Genomic DNA, 24,712 nt, shown 5'->3' with positions numbered 1-24,712 from the left:
CTTTCTAATAGTTCCATTTTTGGGGGTTAGGATTTTAACATCAACTTTGTGGGGGTCACAAGCATTCAGACAGTAGCACTCATTAATCCCTCCTGGTTAGATTTGCTTGTAGAAATCTGGCTGTTTGGGTCACAAGACTGTTGGCGTATTGTAAAGAGCATGATTAATCTGGCATCTTCTGGAACACCATGGAGAAAAGTACATGCCCCGGATCAGACTGCCTACTGACTCTACTCTGCCACTAACTAGCCTTCGCTAGCTGTCTAATCCTGTGGGTTCATTTCTTAACCTTTCTGTACCGTAGTGTACTTTTCTGTACAATGAGGGGATAATTGTGTTTACATAAAAAACATTGTTACAAAGCCTAAATGAGATAATGGAGAGTTTAGAACAGTACCTGGAACATAGCTAATAGTAAGTGAGCGCCTTTATTTTATAGAGAATGTTGGTGATCCTAAAAGTGAATCTGACATTTCATGTTCTTGTTTGCTGACAGCTGCAGGCCTCCAGGATCCCGGAAGACACCACGGAGGACTCTGAAGGTGACAGCTCTGGTCACGGTGCTTCTGCAGGCGTCCACGGGGCTCAGGATGAGGACGATCAAGAGGTATTTAAGGGAGCTCCCTGGTGGCCTAGTGGTTAAGGTTTGGCGCCGCCTCTTCCATGACCTGGGTTTGATCCCTTGTCAGGGAACTGAGAGCCCAGAAGCTGTACAGTCAAAATATTAGGGAAAAAATGGCTTATTTAAAGAAAAGGTATTTGGGACTTGACACCCTATGCAGGCTTGCAGTTTGTACAGATTCTAGAGGTCAGTTCTAGCCAGGGAGGATGCTCACGTATTTAACAGCCAGTAGTATGTGGGCACCAGCCCATTAGATTGGACTTAAGCAGTAAAGCTGGGAGGGTTGGGAGGACCCTGCTGGTGGTGGCCTTGTCATCCCTAAGTCATGGGGAGTTGGGGAGATCCCAGGGAAGGGGGAGCACTTGAGTTTACAGCTACCTACCAACCAATCAGGGGCATTTTTAAATTTTGCCCAGGTACTGCTCTGAGTATGAGGTGCATATCGGCTTCAAGTTTAGTAACATAGAAGCTCCTAAATGTTACTGAGGACTCCTTGGCTCGGAGCTGTGCCGCTGGGAATCTGCTGGTTTATTTTCCCCATCAGTGCCCTCACTTAACAACCGCAGAGCCCAAATCTGGTCCCTTATTTATCTTGAAGCAAGAGGTGGGTAATTAATTAATTGCCTGAGCAGCTGCCATCGCCTGCTCCTGCCTCAACCCTGGCTTTCTCGACTTTGTTCACTTATCTTTGTGACATTGCCTCGCACATGAATTCCCAAATTGAGTTCTTCTCTCCTGCCTCCTGTCCCTTTCTGTCCAAGGGCAGCCACTCCGCTCCTTGGGAATGTGCCATGTTTCCCCAGAGAAGGCAGCTGACTGTTTTTATCCCATGACTGAAGTCACCCACAGTCCTGAACCCCGGGTTGGGGGTTTTAACTGGAGCTGTCTTCTAATTCTGGAGTGGAAAGAGGGTTCCTGTGAGGCCTGAGAGATGCTATAAGTAGCTCCATTTGTGGTATTAATTACTTTTTAAAAAAGTATTCATTTGTACCAATGGATAGTCAGAATTACTGAAAAATTGGATCATGGAAAGTTTTCCCAACAAGATTCCAGATATATAGAGTAACCCTTGTTAGTGGTGATTGATACTAGCAGGTCTTTGAGACCTGCTGGAATGTTTTAGAATCCAGCCCACACATCTTCTGACTCATCAAGCCCCAGCCTGTCTTGTACAACCTCCCTCAGCCATCTTCCTCGTTCGCCTCAGGATATATCCAGTCGGTGTGCCCCTGCCAGCTCCTCCATGAACCGGCTGCCCTTGTAGGGGCAACTCCAGCCTCTGCTGGACGGCTCTTTCCCGCAGTACAGTCGTACCTGGGTCTCCCAGGGCAAAGGACATACAGGCTCGACACGACTCAGCCACACCTCTCTCTGACTAAGGTTCATTCTTCGCCAGACGTTCCTATGTTACCGTGACCCCTCTCCAGGTCTCCCCCCACGTCTGTCCTCACCAGCGATTAGCCCAGCTCCAGGTTAACATCTCCAGCACACATCTCCAGACTTCCAAGTCCACCCAACACTTCTGACATCAGTCACAAGTCTGGGGGTGGGGAGCCCTCAGATTCCCTCGGGTTGAGTCATTTGTAGACAGTTCACAGGACTCAGGAGAATGCTATACTTTCAATTGCAGTATTATTTACAGCCGAAGTCTGCACAATCCTCCAAAGAGGCACATCAGCGGAACCTGACCCTGGAAGGTTCCAAATGCAGAGCTCCCGTGTCCTTAGGGATGCACGACTCTCCTGGCGTTGACCTTGACATGCGGCTGTGTCACTGTGTTGCTTAGCAGGTTCCGAACGCAGAGCTCCCGTGTCCTTAGGGACGCACGGCTCTCCTGGCGTTGACCTTGACATGCGGCTGTGTTACTGTGTTGCTTACTCAGGAAGCTCACACCGCTTCTGTGTTTCATGTTTAATTGGGGTGTCATTACGTAGGCGTGACTGACCCAAGTGCAGTCCAGGTGGTTGCACTCAATCTCCAGCTCCCTCCCTGGAGCTGGGTTTGGGTTGACAACATGTGGCTCAAAGTCTCAAGTCTCTAACCACATGGTTGGTCTTTCAGGTGAGGCCAGCTCCCACTTAAACTACCAAAGGCCTCTGTATAGATACCTCATTAGCAAAGACAATGAGGTGTGGTCCCAGGGACCAGTGCAGCTTGAATATAGACTTTTCTTTCACTTGGGAAATCTCAAGGGTTTTGAGACTGCCTCCCAGGAGCCAGGACTAAGCCAGACCTGTCTTTGGCTAAGGTTCATTTTTCACCAGACATTCCTATGTTACTGTGATCTCTCTACCTATTTCCCCCTCATTCAACTAGAAATGTCTTCACAGCAGAGCCCAGGCCTTCTCCATGTATCATTTGTAACGTACGTGTTCGCGTAGAAAGTACTTGATAGAGTAACATCAGAAATTCTGTCTTTCAGTTCAACTTTGGAGACGTCTTTGTGCACCAGGCCATCCACACGATCGAGTACTGCCTGGGCTGCATTTCCAACACAGCCTCCTACCTCCGGCTTTGGGCCCTCAGTCTGGCACATGCACGTGAGTGAGTGGGCCGCCCAGCAGGGTGACCATCACACGTCCCTTCGGAAACAGATGCAATGTACTTGGAGGCGAAAGTGCCTTCTGGGTTGTTTCTGGTGTGCTTGCGAGAAGAGTGGCTCTTCTTTCAAAGTGTTGGTAGAAGTGACTTTTTTTCAGTAGGTCTGGCTTTGTGTTGCTGAAATGGTTACCCTCTGTATCAGCTTCCTGTTGCTGCTGTAACAAATTATCACGAATGTAGCAGACGTGACTGGGTGACTAAGCATAGCACACAGCAGCTTCCAACACTGTGAAATTGACTATCTTACAGTTCTGGAGGGCCGAAGGCTTCAAAACAAGGTGTTGGCAACTCTGGCTTTTCTGGAAGCTCTTGGGAAGAATCTATTTCCTTGCCTTTCCTAGTTTCTACAGGCCACTTGTATTTGTTGGTAAAGATGCAAGCCCCAAGAATGACTTAAATCTGGAATCTTGACTCATGGACTTACTTTGTAAAATCACTCTTGATTTCTGCCCACGTCTCCAGTCTTGACTCTTGGTGTTTCCCTCCGTGCCCCGACTGGCTCTCTGTTACGCCCACCCCCCTCCCCATTTCTTGTGCAGTGGCCACGAGGAACTGCCCTGAGGCTCCTGAAGATGCCACGCCATCTGGGCCCCCTGTGTGTTTGCCCTGCAGCCCCCTCGCCTGTAATATTCTTCCCTTCTTTAACCCTCTCCCCAGCCGGATGTCCCATTCCTCCTCCAGAACTCAGCATGGTTGGCACCTTTGCTGGTGGTCCTCCTCCCTGGCCCCCAGTCTGGAAGGTGCCCTTCCCTAGGTTCTGGAGGTGCTCTGACCTAGTACAGATTGTAACCCTGTCTTGTTAGCCTGTCTCCCTACTAGATTGTGAGCTCCTGAAAGGTAAGGACCCTGGCTTTTAACTCTGCATTCCCAGCCCTGGGCATCATGCCAAGAACAGAGAAGCCAGGCCAAAGTGTGTGCTAAATAAATAGAAACCAAAGCAGTGAAAATGAGCCTGGTTATTGATTTACAGCAGAAAAGCAGGTGCTCAGAGTTAGTGTGGTCTTGACTGCTTTGGCTGCTTGTTTTCTTGTACACACTCCTGTGATGATAGTATCTCCCTGGAAGGGGGAGTGAGAGGGCTCTTTGGTGTCTCTTCTTATAAGGGGCTCTGATACCATCATGAGGACCCTACCTTTGTGACCCCATCTAACCCTAATCATTTCTTTTTTTTTTTAAAGTTGTTTTTTGATGTTGACCATTTTTAAAGTCTTTATTGAATTTGTTACAACACTGCTTGTTTTATGTTTTGGTATTTTGGCTGCAAGGCATGTGGGATCTTAGTTCCTCAACCAGGGATCAAACCTTCAGCCCCGGCTTTGGGAGGCAAGGTCTTAACCACTGGGCAACCAGAGAGGTCCCCCTATTCAGTTCTTAAAGGTCCCATCTCCCAAGTACCATCACTTGGGGGTTAGGGCTTTAATATATGAATTTGAATTCAGTACATATTAAATCATACTACATGTATTCTTTTGTGTTTCACTTCTTTGGCATTAGATGTTCCTTCATGTTGCTGCCAGTAGCTATGATTTGCTCACCTTCACTGGTGAATAATGTGCCATCATATACTTGTCCTCTTGATGGAAACTCCTCCAAAACTGCTGTAGATGACTGTAGGCAGGTAACCTAGGGTGCAGATGCCCACGTTCTCCACTGTGAGTGGAGTTGCTGAATTGTAGGGTGTGCAGATCCAGGATTACTGTATGAGGGTAATCTGCATTTGCCCAATAAACCACGTGGTTGAGAGTGTTTCTCTTGTGTCTGGCAGAACTGTCTGAAGTGCTCTGGACAATGGTGATGAACATTGGCCTTCGCATACGAGGCTGGGGAGGACTCGTTGGGGTCTTCATCATTTTTGCTGTGTTCGCTGTTCTGACGGTAGCCATCCTTCTGATCATGGAGGGCCTCTCCGCTTTCCTGCATGCCCTGCGGCTGCACTGGTATGAACTGCTTGTAGCGTAGATATGCTCTCGGGAAAGAGGGTGGATGGGAGGGAGGGCTAGCTGACTGGGTTCAAATCCTGACCTGTTGTGTGATGTTAGCAACTCCCGTGCCATTTTGGAACCTTAATTAAGTCCCTTCTTGGTGTAACATTAAATGATGTCTTATACACACACACACACACACACACACACACACTGACTGCTCTAAAAGGCATGTTAGTTCCCATTCACTCCTTTGAAATGTTCATTTGTTATTATAATTGGCTTCAAAATAAGGGACACCCTAACTATTGGTAAGATGACGGATTGGAAAGGCTCACAGAGGGAGATGCTGAGCGAATCTGGGCTCTCTGGCCCTTGTTGCTGAGTGTGGGAATTACACTAACAGAACAGGCATATAGTTCTCGGAAAAGGGAAACTCAAGGAGGGTACCCCCCAGGAGGAAGGCTCTCACTGGCATTAGATGTCCTTGACATTCATAGATGTGTCCAGAGATGATTGGCCATCGCTGGACTGATGAATATGCAAACATTTGCTTAGGGTTCTGTTTCTCTCCCGGGTCTCTTTTCAGCCAAGAATTTTGGGTGTGTCATCTCTACTGAAGCATCAGGTTTCCCATATGTCTTGACCAGACTCTCCTTAGCTTCACTGAGGCTTCCTCCCTCCATCTTTGGCCATTGTTCGTAAAGAAAAGGTTTTCCATCTCACCTGTTGATTTGAGAGAATCATAGCCTTCCCTGCCCGAGGCTATACCATTATTTCTACCCATGTCATTAGAGAAATGAACTCTGCAACATAATAACACAGAAATGACCATTTATGGTATCCGTTATGTAAGTTATAAAAGTGTAAGTCAAGACTCTGGTGGTTCTGCAGTTATGTAAGCTCCACAGTTTAAGATCAGGATGGAAGCAAACCACCTTGTACAGCCTGGCGATGCGTTGTCTCGTGACCGTCTCCTCAGACAGTGCTGCCCAGAAAGGACTTCCCTGGGGGTTGGGGGTCTAGGGGAGGTTATGCTGTGGTCCCTGAGGTCACTAGTGAAAGCCTAGAGAAAATGGGGAATGGAGAAGAAGGTGTCGGGGGAGGCAAGAGAAGGATTTGAAAATAAACCCCCCAAACCTCAGGATTCCTATGATGACTGCCAGGGGTGCCTTCATCACCTGGTGCTTGATTTTACACTCTCTCCGCTTCTCCCTTCCGGCTGCCAGCCTCTCATTTCTGTGTTCAATTCCTCTTCTCCTTGCCCCCAACAACAGGGTGGAGTTCCAAAACAAGTTCTACACCGGGGCTGGTTACAAGTTCTCTCCATTCTCCTTCAAACAAATCCTGGATGGGACAGCTGAGGAGTAGCTGCATGTCTGGAGGCTGTGGCCACCTCGTCTGCTGGCCACCTCCTTCCTGTTCCAGTGTCCGTGCCAATGAAAGAAGTTTCGTCTTGTCTTTAAAGTCAGCCTGCGCACGGCCATCAATGGAATGATTGTTCTCACTGACTGGAGGCAGGAAGCCCTGTATTATTTATCTGTAAGCCCTGGGATTTGATATGACTTCACCATGTCATAGAGAAACTACATGGGCAAGTCATTTCAACCTGGGGCCTTATTGTCAAATACAAAAATGATTGCGATGAGGGGAGTGGGACTGCCAAACTCATGTTTTCATGTGATTAAATTTTTGGGCCATTCACTCTTTCTTTAAGATTTTTTTTAAAGAAAAGTATTCTGTAAAATTTAGTACTGATAAGGATAGGCCAAAGCTAAACAATAGAGTTATACAAACAGGGAAGGATTATGTTTTTTTATTCCTCATTTCCTCCTTCCTCAAACACCTTCTTTCCCTTGTCTGGGGTTAAGCTTTACAGGATTAGGAACTTTCTCATGAATTTTCACTCCAGGTGAGGAAGAACAGATAATATTCTCTGCTGAGAGGGAGGGCTGGGCCCCAGTGTGGCTCTCTGAATCGTTAAATCCTGTGGAATGAAGTGTGACAACCTTCAGCAGTGATTTTGTTTATTCTCAATGCACATTATGCTGGGGTAACTGGGGAAAGGGATCATAGGCTTCAGCAGGTTCTAGAAAATGGCTTGCAGGGAAGGAGATGGCCGGACAGCCTATCCTGATGCTTTCTGGGTCAGTCGGCCCCAGAGTCATTTCTTAGGCACCCACATTGGCAAACTTCCAAGAGCCAGGTATAGAATAATATGTGTTCTGTCAGCTAGTCTGAAGGGCCTTTATCCAGATTCATTACCATCTTTACGGTAACTATGGGGTTCTCAGGTAACTCAGTATTAAAGAATCCACCTGTGAATGCAGCAGATACAGGAGATGTGGGTTTGACCCCTGGATTGGGAAGATCTACTGGAGAAAATGCCAGAACACTCCAGTATTCTTGCTTAGAGAATCCCATGGACAGAGGAGCCTTGAGGGCTACACGGGGTCACAGTGCACGGGATCACAAAGAGTCAGAAACGACCGAGCCAGACTCTATGGGTAGAATTAAGTGTCATTAACACTGGTGTCATGCTTTATAGTTTACAGAGCACTTTTATGTAGGATCTAACTCATAATCAGATTGCAGAGGATCTGACCAAATGCAAAACCGTCTTTTGGACAGATCTTTTTTTTAAGCTCCCATCGGCCTCTCTGCACTGTGGGGTTGACTGGTGCTCGTGGAAGTGTCCATGTTACCTTCCACGTCAAGTGTCATGGCTTGTCCAGCACAATTTAAAGCACAGTTAGGTGCTCAACAAGTATTACTTTAGTGATTAAAGCAGGCTGAGCCCAGGAATAATAGTTGGAGTCAGAAGATGTATATCTGAGTTCCCACTCTGGTACCTCATCAGGTGTGCGCTCGGGCAGGAAATGGAGGTGTTCCTGTCATTGCCAAACTGTGACTAGCACCCTCCACCCCTGTGGGTTGGGGAGGGAGGTGCAGTCATAGAGCACCAGGTATGGACAAGGTGTTCGGCCAGTGGCACTGGTGGGAGGAAAGGACAGACTAAAGCTGGGTGTGGTGGCAATTGTAAGTCCATAAATGCCCATGCTGCCAAGGTCACCAGATGGTTTCAAGCTTCTCAGCTCATCACTGCCCGTCTCAATGGCTATCTAAAAATATGTGATGCTTAGGTGAATCGCAGTCTTTTGCCCTGTAATTCTAAACAGTGATGACTGTGAGGATAGGCGTGAAGGAACAAAGCTCTCCCTTCTGCCCCTTGCCTGGACCCCTGCTCTTTCAGAAATTCCCAGCCTCCCTGTGATCGACATAGCAGTTTCCTCCAAGGATTGGCAGTCTCTTTCTTTCTCAATGAGAGATGTAATTTCCCCTTTAAAAAGGGATTGGGTGAAGGGCTGCTGAGAAGAGGGTGTGACCTGAATGTCATTCATTAGCCCAGGACGCTGGGTTGTTCTTCAAAGAATCTGTTCACAGAACTGAGTCGAAAGGAGGAGAGAAGATCTGAGAGCTGGGTTTCTTGGAAAGGGAAGTCCAGAAGCCCACAAGAGGCCCTGCATGGTCCAGCTTCTGTGTAAGACTTGGCTGCAGTAAGGTAGAGAAAAAGAGCTCGAAATAGGAAAGTTTTCCAGTAAGTATACAGAGGTAAGAAACTCTGACGGGTAACATAGTTCTGGGTTTTTTTCTGCTCTGGGGGGCTTAGGGCATTTGACCGTTAGTGCTTGGCTGAATACAGATGAAGTATAAAAATTTCACTCTTCTTACTGATGATATTATAAAACAAATTACATCACACTCAAATTCAGTTTTTAAAAGCTTTACATGGCCCAATCATCTCTGGCTAAAAAATTAAGCACAGCAAAATGCAATAGAATAAAATGTCCATCAGTCTCTTTGAAATTGTTTTAATGAAATCTGAACTCCTTCTGAATCCTGGAGTTTCACAGTGAATCCCCAATGTGTGAGTTCTTTGAAGGCGGGCAATGGTTACTTTCCATTGAAATTTTTCAGGAGTGATAGTGAAGGATGTGAAGCATTCTTCCCCATGTTAATCCATATTCTTTTGAATTGGTCTGACGGGTTGTCCATCCACCATGCATCCACCAGTCCCTCCATCCATCACTCCATCTCTCCCTCCATCTGTCCATCCTCTTCCTAGGCTAGAAGGGATTTAGAATGACTTAGGGAGCCGAAGAACAGAAAATGCTAACTCAGCTCTTCCAGAGTTCCATTTCAGCATTAAGATTGCAAGCTCTATCTCTCAGTAACATTCCTCAGTCATATCCATCTCTGAAACATTTTGTCCTGTTTATGAAAACATTTTATGAAACTGGCTGAAACGCAAGAAAACAGAATACTTTCCTTATCTGTTAACTTCAAGTTAGTATTTGATTGTCCTCTTAATTTCTTGGAATGTAAGCCCCTTTATAATTCATAAATGTGAATACCAAAATCCTAAAAATATCCAATCAACACCCCTGCGGGTCACCCCCGCCCCCAGAATGCCCCCACCAAAGGAAACTTGCTGTTGAAAGCCCTCTATAACTTACTAGGGCATGAATGAGGACTTTTTCTGTGGCAGGTAGTTGGAATATTTGTTTTTTCCCCTCAACCTTTAGCAGCCTCCACTGACATAGAGAATACATCTGAGCCTTGACCGTTTTTAAGGGCTGGTCTTGCATTTGAGCCAAGACGTCTTCAAGACAGACTGATATTACAGTCGGTGAAATTGAGCAGATTCACTCCTTTGAGTGAGTCACACATGACTGCCCACTTTTTTGTCTAGCTTCTCACCCTTGCACCAACTAGGCTCTTCCACTTTCAAAAGGTCTTTCTTTCTATAAAATACACCGATTTTACAACTGAAAGCAATGTGCAGCAAGAGCATTTTTAGTGAAAATTAATCCATTTTGTTTTACCCTTCGTAAATGTAAGGTGATTGAATGGGGTGGGTGTTACTGTTAAATATCTGATGGGAGTTTTTTTGGTCTTATTTTCCAATAGGCATATGGCACATGTGAGGTCTTCCTAACACCACTTAAGTTGACTCTTCAAGTGTAATCAGTCTATTTTGGGAAGCAAGCTACCTTCCTCTCCCCCCCACCCCCCAATTTGGATAGTTTTTCATTTGAGTCCTAGGTGTTCTCATGTTGGCTGAATATTAGTAATAATTGCCTTTGGAGAAATACATATTTGATAACTCAGTAGATGCTTAACTTACCCTGAGTGTATTTGACTTGTGACTGTGGTGAAATTTTGTTAATACTTTGATGAGAAACAGTACTATCGTGAGTGCTTGTGTTGCAGTGGGCACTGTGTCATATTACACAGGCATCGTTTCATTTAATCCTCAATCCACTTAAGAAAGTTTATCGGCTAAAAATCACACATACCTGGCTAGTCTGAGTATAGTGGTGTTTACAGTTAATCATAGCTACTTACAGACTTCTTTATTCCTTCTCTACTCCCATTGCTTCACTTGACAAGCCTAAAGAAAATGCAGAGACACACACACAAGAGAGCTTTCTTTTATCTCCATGGAAAACGTGTCTGGTGGTGAACAGGTCAAAGCTGTAGAAGAGCTCCACATCATGGTTGTCAGGTCCCAGGCTCTTTTCTAGCTTATGCTCAGACTTAGCAGAGAGTTTCCATCTTTCCAACTTCATATCTGTTATCACCACCCAAAATGACTGCTGAAGCACCAGCTATCATGTCTCCATGATCCAGGCAGGAGACAGAGGGGGCAAAAGAGGACTTTCTCAGAAGCATTCCCCAGCAACCTCAACCTGTATCTCAGTGGTCACCCAATCAGCAAGGTTCAAGGGAAGACTTGTTACTGGGAGGGCAGCAAGCTGCTTCTCCTGAAAGTGGATGGTATTATTTTTATTTTCAGATGAGGGAATGGAAAAGTTTCAGTTGCTATCTCACCATGGCTACTACCAACTTCCGTTTCTCCCTCCCTGCTTCCTCTCTCCCTTCCTTCTTCCTTCTTACCTCCTTGTCAGCCCTAATTTCTCTCCTCTCCTTTTCTTCCTTCTCTCCATCCCTTTCCCCCTTCCCTTTTCTTCCCTCCTTTATCCTGCCTTTTCTTTCCTCCTTCCCCCTTCTCTCCTTCTTCCCTCTCTCCCTCTTCTCTTCTTCCTTCTTTGCTTCTTACATTTAATTTATGGCTCAGATGGTAAAGAATCCCCCTGTGATATGGGAGACATGGGTTCGATCCCTGGATTTGGAAGATCCCTGGAGGAGGGCATGGCAACACACTCCAATATTCTTGTCTGGAGAATCCCCATGGACAGAGGAGCCTGGTGGGCTACAGTCCATGGGGTCGCAAAGAGTCGGACATGACTGAGTGACTAAACATGCACACACACACGCACACACACACACAGAGGATACCTAAAGATTTTAATTTCTATAACTTGGTCAGTTATTATAGAAGTGAACAATTTTCCAGTTTTATTTGCAATTTCTTTATCCTCTTGGGAATTGCCTTGGTTATATAATGTGCTCGTTATTCCACATTCCAATAAAAAATGTTATTCCAACATTTTTTTTCTTGAATTTATGGTTTATATCAACTACAGACATCTGCTACCTATATAATGGCTCTTCTTGTTCTTTTAATTTTTGAAATTGTGCTAAAAAATACACATAAAATTTACCTTTGCAGCAATTATAAAGTGAACAGTTCAGTGGCATTTAGTTTTATAATTTAGTTACACAATTTTGTGCAACCATCAGCACTAGCAATGGGGGCTTTCTGTGCCAGGCCACCTTGTAGACTTGTGGCCAGTCAATGACTTGATTGTTTCCAGGTCAAGAGCCTATCCTGACCCAGGAGGTCAAGGCCAGTGATGGAGGGCAGGTGGGGCTCATGGCATAGGGGACAGTGACTTAGGGAGCCCTATGACACATCAACTGTGCATCCTCATTGGTTCATTTCTTCCAGAATTTCCATGGTAACAGACATAGCCTTTCTAAAAACTAAATAATGCAGAAAAGTGTAAAAGGAAGAAAGAAAAAGCCACCCTAAATTCTACCAGCCAGATAATTCTTTCCTCACCTTTTTCTCTTGGCCAAATCCTCGTCCTTCAGGACTGGCTGCCCTAGGTCCCAGGACTGGGCAGACCAGGGCCTCTCTTATGTTGCCAGAGCAACCTCTGTCTACTACCCCTGGACCACGTGGCTCCCACCTCGATACTTGACTTTATCCCCCGTTTGTATGTGCTTTGGGGACAGGAACCCTTTTCACTGTATTTTATTGTCTGATACATGGTGGTGTTCCATAAATACTTGTTGAAAGACAAAACACAATTTCAGACCTATCTCTGGAAATTTCTATGTAAGTATCTATTCAAATGAAATTTTATGAACTTGGATCATTGTATATATGCTTTAGGTACACACATTTTGGGAAATGCTTTTTAGCACCAAATAGACTTTCACCTAAGAGCTTTTAAATGGCATTCTGTTATAGGAGTGTATTTTATTATAATTTGTTTGGTCACTTCTTGACAATCACCGTTGTTAAAATAACAGTGTGTTGAGCTTTCATACACTTTATCTTCATCTACCATTTTGATTATCGCCTTAGGATGAATCCGAGAAGTGAAACTGCTTAGTCAATATTCTTTCATCTTTGCCCAGCTGCCTTCTGGAACGGCTGTAGTCATGTACTCTCCTATCAATATCAGGGCCTGTTTCACTTACACTGGGTGGTGGTGTTTTTCTTTTTTGCTCTGGTTGCACTGCGCAGCATGTAGGATCTTAGCTCCCAACCAGAGATGGAACCTGCGCCCCGCCTGCATTGGAAGCACAGAGTCGTAACCAGTGGACCACCAGGGGAGTTCCTACACTGGGTATAATTGATTTTTTATATTTTTTCAAATTTGATAGAGGAAAATGGTAACTTGTTTTAACTTGAGGGCATAGTTCTTGTCATATCATGGAAAGCTTGTCATATCATGGAAAGTGAGTAGTATGATTCTCTTCTTCAGTCAAGAAATAGATGAGGACTTTCCTGGTCATCCAGTGGCCAAGACTCTGTGCTCCCAATGCAGGGGGTTCGGCTTTGATCCCTGGTCAGAGAACTAGATCCTACATGCCACAACTAAAGATCCCGCATGCTGCAATGAAGGTTGAAGATCCAGTGTGCTGCAACTAAGATCTGGTGCAGCCAAATACATTTTAAAAAAATATCAAAAAAAAAGAAACATGAAATCACAAATGTGAATCTCCTTTCCTGCAATCAGCTTTAATTCAAGAGATACTGTGAAGCGATTATCTTGGACCTGACAGCTTTTGCCAGGCCCTCTGTGATGAATCACTTTGCTGATAAGAGAAGGGAAGTTTGTAGGATGTTTATGACCCACGGAGCTACCTAATCAGTTAAAACAAACACGTTAAATTAAAACTCGTCTACTTGGTAGTAAGTGGCAGATTTCCTGGGTTTCTCCTCCTGCCACTCAATACTTTAGTGAGCAGATTCGCTGGAAGACTGCTTTATTACTCTCCTAAAATGTAAGCCTTTATGATTGTTAAAATTGTAAAACATGTTTAGATTGTTATGAGAAGTCGTAAAACTTGACTGGTAGAGATTAAGTGTTGATTGACGATTGAACTTACTGTTAAGCATTTTAGTTGTAACTGAACTTAAGATGAACTTACTAGGATTTTCAAAAATTATTTTCCCACCAGACTAAATTGTTTTATTCTCTAACACTGTGCTGTGCTTAGTCGCTCAGTCATGTCCGACTCTTTGCAACCCTATGTATTGTAGCCCGCCAGACTCCTCTGTCCTTGGGGATTCTCCAAGCAAGAATACTGGAGTGGGTTGCCATGCCCTCCGGCAGGGGTTCGTCCCAACCCAGGGATTGAACCCAGGTCTCCCATGTTGCAGGTAGATTCCTTACTGTCTGATCCACTCTAGCACTGTAGATGGCCATACTCACTTTTGGTTTTTAAGTCTGCTGTCATGATATTCATGGCTGTTCTTTAGGGGGAAGAAATTGGATATAATTGACATGTAATAAAATTCACCATTTTAGAGTATATATAATTCAGTGATTTTTAGTATAGTCACAAGTTTGTACGGCCATCACCACCATCTAATTCTCACTGAGTAATCTCATTGTCATACTTTGGTTAAGTTAGTACTTCATCTCATCTGGAAACATGATATTCAGTCATAGCTAATTTTTAATGTGTACTGAAGTCCTTTTGATAATTAACCAAAGGTGATTTTTCTCATAAATATTTTAAAAGTTACCAGGCAAAGAACACCCCTCCAAAAGGTATTTGGACAACAGTTGGAAAGAGAACATTAGGTATTTCTGGAACATTCCATCTTTGTAAATTTCAGTCTCTCATATGGTCCAAGAGACCAATTATTTTTACTTTTTCCGCTCTGTGAAAATAACGGCCTTCTGTACTTTTCATGATCTCCTTTGGGAGAGAGGATTTCATGAACTCATTTCTGAGCATTATTGATTTCTCTTCCATCTGGAATATTTCTGTGTCTGTGACAGAGTTTTAAGGAAACAAATAATATCTACTTTACAGTATGGTTGTTTTTGTGTGTATCTTTGGTGTCCCCAGCTAGGTTAAAAGCTCCTTAGGGCAGGGGATGTGTCAGAGGCTCCTACAAACCCTCCACAGGAGCCCACACAAAGACACAGAGATGGCACTTGGCAAACATTGATGACCTTGACTTGCTTCTTTGCAACTGCTCTGCAGCTATTTATGTTCTGGGAAAAGGGGACCTTTGAGTTCTGCTTCTGCTACTTACTAGTGGTCTGATATTGGAAAAGTTACATACAAATCTCAGAACCTCCTTTTTGGAACTATTTATTTTGAAAAATGTTACACATCTGCAACAGCAGAGGACAGTCAAACCCCAATGTACCCACTATCCTCCTTAAATAATTTTTACTATAAGGCCATTCTTTTTCATCTACACACCCATCCCCTTCTGCACTCTATTCCTAACCCACCACTGAATTATTTTAAAACAAATCCCAAACATTGTTGTATCTGTAAATATTTCAGCATATATCTCTAAAATATAAGGATTTTTTCTACCATGGCCATAATGTCATTGTCCCACCTAATGATGTCATCACTAATTCTTTAATATCATCAAACTTCCAAACTTTCTTAAATTTCCCTGATTTTCTGTCATCTTTGTCATCTCATTCTCTTGTTGTTTTATAATTGATTTGTTTGACTGAAGATCCAGGCAAATTAACTCATTTATTTGGTTGGTTTGTCTCTTTTCTGTTAGTCTATCCATTCTCCTCTCCTCTTTTTTATTTTCCATTTATTTATTGAAGAAGTTGAGTCATAAACCTGTAGAACTTCTTGCATTTTGGATTTTTCTTTTTGTATCCACGTTGTGTAGTTTGCAGCAATGAAATTAAAAGACACCTACTCCTTTGAAGGAAAGTTATGACCAACCTAGACAGCATATTAAAAAGCAGAGACATTACTTTGCCAACAAAGGTCTGTCTAGTCAAGGCTATGGTTTTTCCAGTGGTCATGTATGGATGTGAGAGTTGGACTATAAAGAAAGCTGAGTGCCAAAGAATTGATGCTTTTGAACTGTGGTGTTGGAGAAGACTCTTGAGAGTCCCTTGGGCTGCAAGAAGATCCAACCAGTCCATCCTAAAGGAGATCAGTCCTGGGTGTTCATTGGAAGGACTGATGTTGAAGCTGAAACTCCAATACTTTGGCCACCTGATGTGAAGAACTGACTCATTTGAAAAGACCCTGATGCTGGGAAAGATTGAGGGCAGGAGGAGAAGGGGATGACAGGGGATGAGATGGTTGGATGGCATCTTTGACTCGATGGACAGGGAGGCCTGGCGTGATGCAGCTCATGGGGTCGCAAAGAGTCGGACACGACTGAGCGACTGAACTGAACTGTGTAGTTTAGCATTGTTTCTTCATCCTTTGTATGAAATGGTGTATGTGTGTTAGTTGCTCAGTTGTGTCTAACTCCTTGTGACCCCGCTGACTGTAGCCTGCCAGGCTCCTCTGTCCATGGACTTGTCCAGACAAGAATACTGGAGTGGATTGCCACTCCCTTCTCTAGGGGATCTTTCCAACCAGGGATCAAACTCTGCTCTCCTATATCGCAGGCAGATTCTTGACCATTTGAGCTACAGGAAGTATAAAATGGTAGGTAGAGCTAGAGGCTCAGTCAGACCCACGTTCAGTTTCTTTTTATGAGACTACATCACAGGTGATGTTGTATATCCTTCCTCATGCATCTCATCAGGAGCCATGTTGCATCTGATCATCTTTAGTGGCATGAGGGGCCAGTGTCAATGGGGTCAGGGGTGTTATTAGTCTTATCTGTTTGAATAAAGTTCTCTATCAGGTTTTTACCTAGTTTATCAGCCATTGATGATCATTACTTGGATCCTTTATTTTGTTAGGAGTTGCAAAATCATGAACTTTAATTCCATCCTTTCTGTATGTTTTAGCTGAAATGAAAGAATACTTTTAAAGTTTCACAGACTGTTTGGTTACTCTAAAATACAATCTGTACAAGAAAGGCAAGATACTTACTAGTTTTCAGAATGAGTTGTTTTCTTAGTATTCTCCAAAGATGATCAGTGAGATTACCATTTTAGCAATCCTATGAACAATGGATTTTGATATCTCTGGGCTTTAATTCTTTGCAGCAATTTTTCTTCTTTAAATATATATGTGTGTGTATGTATATATATATATGTATCTATAATACATAATGAATTCATTGATATTTCCAATTCAAAATTAGAATGTAAAGTGTTCATATAACTTTTGATTTTTGTATATTCTTTCTCTTACACTGAAATCTTGGTTCCTAATAATAGTAACATAACTGCTTTATCCTACAATATACTTGTATCAGAATAATGATGCCAATATTATTGCTAACAGTATAATTAATGAGAATAGATTAGGGTATCTGTTTATCCTACCAGGGGTGTAGAATGAAATTACCATTATAAACCTGTTTAAAAATTTTTTCCGCTAATTTCAGCTTTCCTTGTTTTATTCTTGTTTTGATGTTTAGGGTTAAGTTTTTTTTTTTTTTTTAAGGATTAAATACCCAAGGTGAAAATTAGTTAAGTCACTCAGTCGTGTCCGACTCTGCGACCCCGTGGACTGTAGCCCACCAGGCTCCTCCATCCATGGGATTCTCCAGGCAAGAATACTGGAGTGGGTTGCCATTTCCTTCTCTAGGGGATCTTCCCGACCCAGGGATTGAACCCACGTCTCCTGCATTGCAGGCAGACGCTTACCCAAGGTAGAAGGGATAAAAAGAAAATCTATGGGTTTCTGTCAGAATTAAATGAAAACAAGGTGAGAAAGAACACTATAATATCTGATCATACTGTAAACCATAGCATTTATGGAGCAGTAAAGCATTGGCTATTGTGATTATTTCTCTGCCCACCCTCATTCCCAGTCAGAGAACACTATTGGTTAAACTGTCAAGAGCTCACCTGGTTCCCGACTCCGGGTTGGTTACTAGCTTCTAGGACTCAATTCTTTCATTTGGCCATTCAACCTCTCCATGATTTAACTTCTCCATGTTGCAGGTTTTTCACTTGTAAAATGGTGATAAATTACAATACCTACTGCACTGGTTTTTGATGAAGATTAAAGGAGAATATGCACTCGATTTTATTTCTTTCCTTCTTCCTTCCCCAGTTTCCTGCATCTTCCCTCTCCTGTCTCCTGTAGGAAAGCTGTGTGAGGAATCCAAACCATTTGAAAGATGACAGCCAAGCAAACAGAGCCAGTCACTGTCATTAGCCTTCGGGAGCTGAACCTAGGGACCTCAGAGCCACAGCCGAGAGGTAAGGGGACCGTAGAAGTCTCTGATCCTCAAGTTACTGTTGAATCCCTCCTCTTCTCTGTATTTACTATTTTTATAGCAACAAATTGGTTTTCCAACATCCTCCAGAGTGAATGATAATCCATACACCTTGCCTCCCCACAGAGGCTGTTCCTTTCACTCTGTTTTTCCTTGTTAGAGTCAAAGACGTTCACTGTGGAAGAAGCTGTGGAGACCATCGGATTCGGACGCTTCCACATTGCCCTGTTTCTGATCATGGGCAGCACGGGGGTGAGTGCTTAGAGATGATTTATAGTTGGATATAGGAGTGTGTATCTGTTAATCCCAGACTTCTAATTTATCCCTCCCCTGCCCTTTCCCTTCTGGTAACCGTAAGTTTATTTTCTATGTCATGAGTCTATTTCTGTTTTGTAAATAAATTCATTTGTCAATACTCATTTAAAAAAAAAAGGTTTAAATTGAAACACTGGAAAGAGAGGCGAAAACTATGGTATCATTCTAAGTCAGATTAAACACGTGGTTCACATTTTATGCATAACTATCACCTGGATACCTGTTGTGATTACAGATTCACTGACCCTGCAACTGGTACCCCTGAAGGTTTGTGGTGCCACTGAAGGTAGTTGGAGTTCAGGGCCCCACGTGTCTGGAATGTGTGTGTAACAGCATCACGACAGTCTCAGTCCATGACAGGGACTCCGAGGCCTCAGACGTCTCTAAGGTCTTCAGAGGTCTTTTGCGGTGCTACTCCTTCATGACTGCCCCTAGCTTCTGGCTGGTCCTTCTCCCATAAGGCTATTAAATCAGAGTAGGACAGAGCCTTATCCCTTATTGACTTATTTCCTTCTAAGACTCTTGAGAGGAGTGGAGTCCAGATTAATACTGACCTAACTGCTCTAGGTGAGTTTAATATATAAGTATTCTTCTGAGATCATCAGGTCACTTCTTACACATGATATTTTTTGGACTAAAAAGTACCAACTATTTGAATTCTAAACATGACTATAATACTCTCCAAGGAGAGATGAGCCATTATGATATATTTCAAATTCCCACATATTAGCTAACATTAGCCATGCCTGTTTCATCCCAGACCTTCAAGTTACACAAATACAAGAAGTACCATAATAAACACCCCATACAAATATTCTGTTATTATTCATAGAATGTGTCTCAAACAAATGCACCTTTCCCTCCCTTTAATTTCCCCTTTTTCTTTTAATGTCCTTCAGACCCTGTCAATGATATCATTATTCATCTGTTCCTCCAGGCAGAAAACCTCAGAATGATCTTGGAATCTTCCTTGTTCATTATTGCATTGAATTTCTATCATCTAACATCTACTTCTTCCTTTCCCTGGGAGATAAACTCATCCTGGAATGAATTACAAGATATGGACAGAGGAAGATATTTCTTTCAATAGAAAATATAAATATTTAGTAGCACATCTTACACTAATTTTACTAAACAGTCATTCTTTCCTGATGATGAGCTCGTATTGTTTTGTATTCATTGCTTATTTTCTAACTTTCATGAATCTTGCCTCCCCACTGCAGCCTCTTGAAATCGGGGACTATTTCAACAGTCCATTTGCAAAGGATACGCCCTGAGATCTCGAGGATGACACGTATAGGACAGCAGTGTTGGGCTGATGTAAATGCTGGTGAATAACTTGGGTCATCTGCCAACTAAATGACCCCCACATAACATCCTCATAGTGTTAAATGCAAAAACATGAAACATCACAAGGGAATACATGTCATAAATCTTGAGGGACCCTCTCAAAATTGTTCAAACCATAAATGTTACATCCATGAAAGCCAAAGTTGTTCTGTAGTTCTTTATCCAACTAGCAGGGCTGAGTGAGTATGTAATAGGTAGATCCTCCTTAAGTGGGGGGCAGGAAGGAGGAGGTTAGGACTGGAAGGATGACAGGCAGACCTGGGAAGCAGGGACAACAGGCCAGCACTTGGACACCGTGTTTTCCTTCCTTCTGTTTGAGGTTGCCGAGGCCATGGAGATCATGTTAATAGCGGTTGTGTCTCCTGTCATCCGCTGTGAATGGCAGCTGGAGAACTGGCAGGTGGCATTAGTGACCACGGTGAGTGCCCACTTCCTGTGCCGAGAATGAAGCAGCTGAGGCCCCAGGGTTTCCACTCCCCTCCCTCGTCCCCCTGGCGGAGGGCCACGGAATCCCTCTCTACCTGCTGTTTTGGTTCCCAAACTAGCATTTGAGGCCTTTCTCCCTTTTCTCTTTTCCTCTAGGGAGATAACCTTGAACTGCTCATTTTCCAGACCCTAGCAGGAGCCCGGAAGAGACACAAATCAGAGAAAGTGCGCCTTGGCCAAATTTGGGGATTCACAAACTGATAGGAGTTTAAAAAAAAATCAAGTGGCTGACCTAGAGTTGATGTTGAAAGAGATATATATTTGACAAGGAAGGCCATTAGAAGAAGAGTAAAAGGGAGCAGGGGGCTTCCCTGGTGGCTCAGATGCTAAAGAATCCGCCTGCCCATGAAGGAGACATGGGTTTGATCCCTGGGTTGGGAAGGTTACCTGGAGAAGGGAATGTCTACCTTCTTTAGTATTTTTGTCTGGGAAAACCGTTGGACAGAGGAGCCTGGCAGGCTACAGCCCATAAAGTCGCAAAAGTGCAGACATGACATCACAACTGAATAACAACAACCAAAAGGGAGCACAATGTGTGACCCCAAAGTACACTGCTTTGGCATGTGGATTATTTTGAGCTGAGGGCACTTGAGACCAAGCAGACTCAAGAGAAACTTTTACATTTCCCTTAACTACATAAAGAATTTAGATAAGGGGCCTGGCTCTCAGAGACAGAGAGTTATTGCCAGAGATAACTTTCATCTGAATGACCTATCCATGTGGCAGTGCAGACATCTAATTACCAGACATCTGTTCTTCTCATTGTCCTGTGAGTGACCTCCCTCCCCTTTGAGGCATATAAGCCTCAACTGTCCAATGTGCCCTTGGGTCTTATATTTTTATGGGATTCTTTTACGTACAAAATTAAACTTGCTTTTCTCCTCTCAATCTGCCTTGCATGCTAAGTCGCTTCAGTTGTGTACGACTCTTTGCCACCCTATGGACTATAGCCCACCAGGCTCCTCTGTCCACTTGATTCTCCAGGCAAGAATATTGGAGTAGGGGAAAAAAAAAAAAGAACCCTGGAATGGTTTTCCATGCCTTCCCCCAGGGGATCTTCCCAACTCAGGGATCGAACCTGTGTCTCTTACATCTCCTGCATTGACAAGTGGGTTCTTTACCACTAGCGCCACCTGGGAAGCCCCTCAATGTGTCAATTTATCTTAAATCAATTTAATTATTGGACCAGCCAAAGAGTATAGAAGGGTAGAGGGAAAATTTTAACCCCCCAACAAGAGGCAGAAAATCTTGCCATCAACTATCATCATCTTTCAAAAAAAGAAAGGCCATGTGAATACCAATTATCGGAAAGAAAATTATTCCAGAACAAGAGCCCTTCATAGTTAATAAATTTGGATTTATGCAAAATGTGTCACATTGTTTTCATTTCTACCATTTTGCTGAGGATTAGGTTTCGTTATGGTATGGCATCCGTCCCAGGCTTGGCATTGAAAAATCGGCTTTTCCCCCCTTCAGTCATGTCCTAGAGAGAACAGTGCACAGAAGAAAGGATGGCTTTTGTGGTTCAAGTATAAATATGATTTTTTTTTTTTTATTAGTTCCCTGTGGAAGAAATGCTCTTTTTTTTCTAGGACCCCTGCTTCTACCTGGTGTCAACGATTTCAGGGGTGGAAATCATCAACCTCTGACATCTTAAAAAGGAGTCAGGGGAGAGTTTTGTGAAAGCCTATTTTTCAACTTCCAACCCCACCCACATTTTGTCTTCTTTGTTTAGACGGATGAATGCTTAATGCGGTAAATTAGCATATTGTAAAAATGCTGCTTAGAGGATAACTTCTTCTCAACCCACCTCCAGATGGTGTTTTTTGGCTACATGGTATTCAGCATCCTCTTTGGCCTCTTGGCTGACAGATACGGCCGCTGGAAGGTAGGCTGTCTTTAAGGGTGATCTGGAATTTTCTTTTGTGTGTTCTTTTGTGGTGATGTGACCACTGTTTTTCTTGTGGGTTTTTTTTTTTTTTTTGGTGTTTATTTATTTGGCTGCAACTGGTCTTAGTTGGGGCACACAGAATCTTTGATCTTCATTGTGGTGTGTAGGATCTTTAGTTGCAGCGTATGGGATCTAGTTCCCCAACCCAGAATGAAACCAGGGCCCCCTGCATTGGGAGCTTGGAGTCTTAACCACTAGACATCCAGGGAGGTCCTACCACTGCTTTTCCTTCATGGACATTTTTCTATCAATACCTAAGTGAGAGAATATGGAAATGTCCTTCTGTGACACCTTGTCTTTTAGCTTTGTCATCTTTCCCCAAGACTCTTGTCCCCGTAGCTGATCCTTGTACTCCAGGTGCCGCTGATGGATGTGTGTAATTAGAACACAGCAGATAGAATGTGGGGGCTGCATGTATAAACAAGTATAAACATAAGCAGTTTCGCATTAGTTAACTTGGGTATAGCTTTGAAACTAACCCACTTGCTTGATGTCACACATACTGAGATTCAACATCGAGACACAGAACTATGTTTTCTGATGATAAACCCAGATCTACCTATCTTGTGTGATATTTGGTGGGGAAGACCTCTTTAGGTGTAATTACAAAGGAAGACAGTCATAGGCTGGGATGTGTGTTTCAAAGTGCACAAAATATCAGATTTTGACAAGTGAATATGAAAACATAAGCTTTGCAAAAAAAAATGTAGAGAGCACAAAAAGGCATTTTACAAAAGGAGACATACAAATTGTCAAGAAACCTTGAAAAGCATTCAGTCACAGGAGTTATCAGAAGCAAAATTACACAGCGAGATAATTTTTCATTGTCAAAGCCATATCAAACGTCAGGCCCATAAGGAATTTTTCTTTTTCTTGAAGAACACTGCAAGTGTCCAGACACCCTCACGTACAATTGATATAATATTTCTGACCATCAATTTGGCAGCATAAACCAGGAACCTTGAGAATACCCAATCTCCCTGTCTGACAGTTTGCCTTCCAGAAATCTATTTTATTTAGATCATCAGAGAACCCCAAAGATTTATGCAGAGTGTTTCTCTGCTGATTTTAATAGGAAATATAAAACCATCTCAGCAGTCAATGTAGGGGAAAGGTTTATGCATTTCATTATATTATGTGTGTTATGGTATGTCTTTTCAATGGAATATTTTGCAACTATTAAGGATATATTTTCCCTTAGTAACAGTGAAAATAGGATAAAACTATGTTAATAGTATTTTCTCTGGATTGGAGAAGCAAAAGTGATTTAAGTATTTTTATATCTTTTCTTTTTTCCATATCTTCTGCTATAAACTTGTATTATTCTTATAATTACCAAAAAAGCAAATCCCTTAAAATTTCTCCCTATACTCATTCTGCTTATATTCTCATACTCATGTTCTGCCCTGGTCCTGCCATCCCTGTTTGCTGGGAGGGTGAGTTTTGCGTCCTGCTTTACATGTTCATTTTCCACTTATGAGGGTGGACATCTTGAACGAGTTTTGACGAGTGGTCTAAACTTAAAATGTTGGGGCTTTCAGACAATAAAATGATATGGATTATATTTTTTGATGATTATGAGAGATTAGCGAGTTCTCTAAAGATTAGCTCCACAGAGAAGCAAACATCTGGATGAAATTAAAAATCACCTTCAGAAGTTAAGTTTCTTCCTGCCCTTCCATGGGAGCAGATCCCATTAACGTCTCCTTTTGTTGCTTCAGATTTTGTTCATCTCGTTCCTGTGGGGAGCTTACTTCTCCTTGCTGACTTCATTCTCTCCATCGTACATCTGGTTTGTCTTCCTGCGGACCATGGTGGGCTGTGGCGTGTCTGGCCATTCACAAGGGTAAAGATTTTACCTAAAGCCCCCCCGAGGGAGATACTATGAAAACCCATAGTCACATTCACTGTGGTTAAGAGACTAAGAGCATCAGTAAGTTGCAAATGTATAGACTTCACTTGTACTAATCTTTTCTTTTTTGAGTTTTTTCCCCTCTGGTGATGGCTGCTTATCCCACTGGAAGTTCTTTGCCCATGAAAATGATGTTTGATGGTAAGGCTAGCAGGGTGTTAGATCAAGGATGTCTTAATTTCCTTGTTCCTAAGGCTGATAAGCATTTATTTTTTTTTAGATAAATAATATTTTGTGAGACTAACTGCAAACAAAAAGGGCCATACAAAGTAGGTAACAAAAATGATGTCAACCCAAACACAGTTTCACTTCCTTTCAACCCAAACACAATTTCTTGAGAATTTCTGGGAGACTTTAGTTTGACCATAAGCCGCTGTAACACTCAGGAATAACCGTTTTAAAGTGCCTGTAACTGAAGACCATTGCAAAGTGAGTTTGCAAAGCAGGTGAGACATATTGAAACAGCTGGGCTGCTGCTGGCTTTTTCTCTGCCCTTGGTTAGTTGTGTAATGTCTCATCATACAGGGTGTGAAAGTTGTTATACAAAATGTTCAACAACTTGGAAGCCTCCATTTAATTAACAAGGCTCCTCCAGCTATTCTCTCCTGGGTGCCTTGCAGCAAGTTGCCCTTAGAATATATTAGAAGTCAAAGCACCTAATTATTACCCTAATGGTTTAGAGAAAGAATTGTTCTTCCCTAGAGGATAAGTTAAA

At 43.0% G+C, this 24,712-nt stretch overlaps 2 protein-coding genes across 4 annotated transcripts in view; both read left to right on the top strand.

Annotated features, from left to right (window-relative positions):
* The window catches only part of ATP6V0A4 (ATPase H+ transporting V0 subunit a4), a 46,209-nt gene extending 39,375 nt beyond the window's left edge, over positions 1-6,834 (top strand). For 2 of the 3 annotated variants that reach the window (XM_061166429.1, XM_061166430.1), the window contains exons 18-21: positions 497-607; positions 3,045-3,162; positions 4,989-5,160; positions 6,423-6,623. In XM_061166429.1, coding sequence (XP_061022412.1) covers positions 497-607; positions 3,045-3,162; positions 4,989-5,160; positions 6,423-6,516 — 495 coding nt within the window. In that variant the 3' untranslated portion in view covers positions 6,517-6,623. Of the gene's footprint in view, positions 1-496; positions 608-3,044; positions 3,163-4,988; positions 5,161-6,422 lie in introns of all 3 variants that reach the window. The other variant, XM_061166431.1, reaches the window with a different exon arrangement.
* A 1,775-nt stretch (positions 6,835-8,609) lies between these two features.
* SVOPL (SVOP like) overlaps positions 8,610-24,712 on the top strand; it is a 92,095-nt gene continuing 75,992 nt past the window's right edge. The window contains exons 1-6 of the mRNA XM_061166428.1: positions 8,610-8,743; positions 17,851-17,966; positions 18,144-18,235; positions 19,968-20,066; positions 21,951-22,022; positions 23,807-23,931. Of these exons, the coding sequence (XP_061022411.1) occupies positions 17,885-17,966; positions 18,144-18,235; positions 19,968-20,066; positions 21,951-22,022; positions 23,807-23,931 (470 nt within the window). The 5' untranslated portion in view covers positions 8,610-8,743; positions 17,851-17,884. The remainder of the gene's footprint in view (positions 8,744-17,850; positions 17,967-18,143; positions 18,236-19,967; positions 20,067-21,950; positions 22,023-23,806; positions 23,932-24,712) is intronic.

This window comes from Dama dama, chromosome 18, assembly GCF_033118175.1.
Source record: "Dama dama isolate Ldn47 chromosome 18, ASM3311817v1, whole genome shotgun sequence".
Classification (NCBI taxonomy): domain Eukaryota; kingdom Metazoa; phylum Chordata; class Mammalia; order Artiodactyla; family Cervidae; genus Dama; species Dama dama.
The sequence above is the reverse complement of the archived record's forward strand: the minus strand, read 5'-3'. Positions and strand labels throughout refer to the sequence as shown.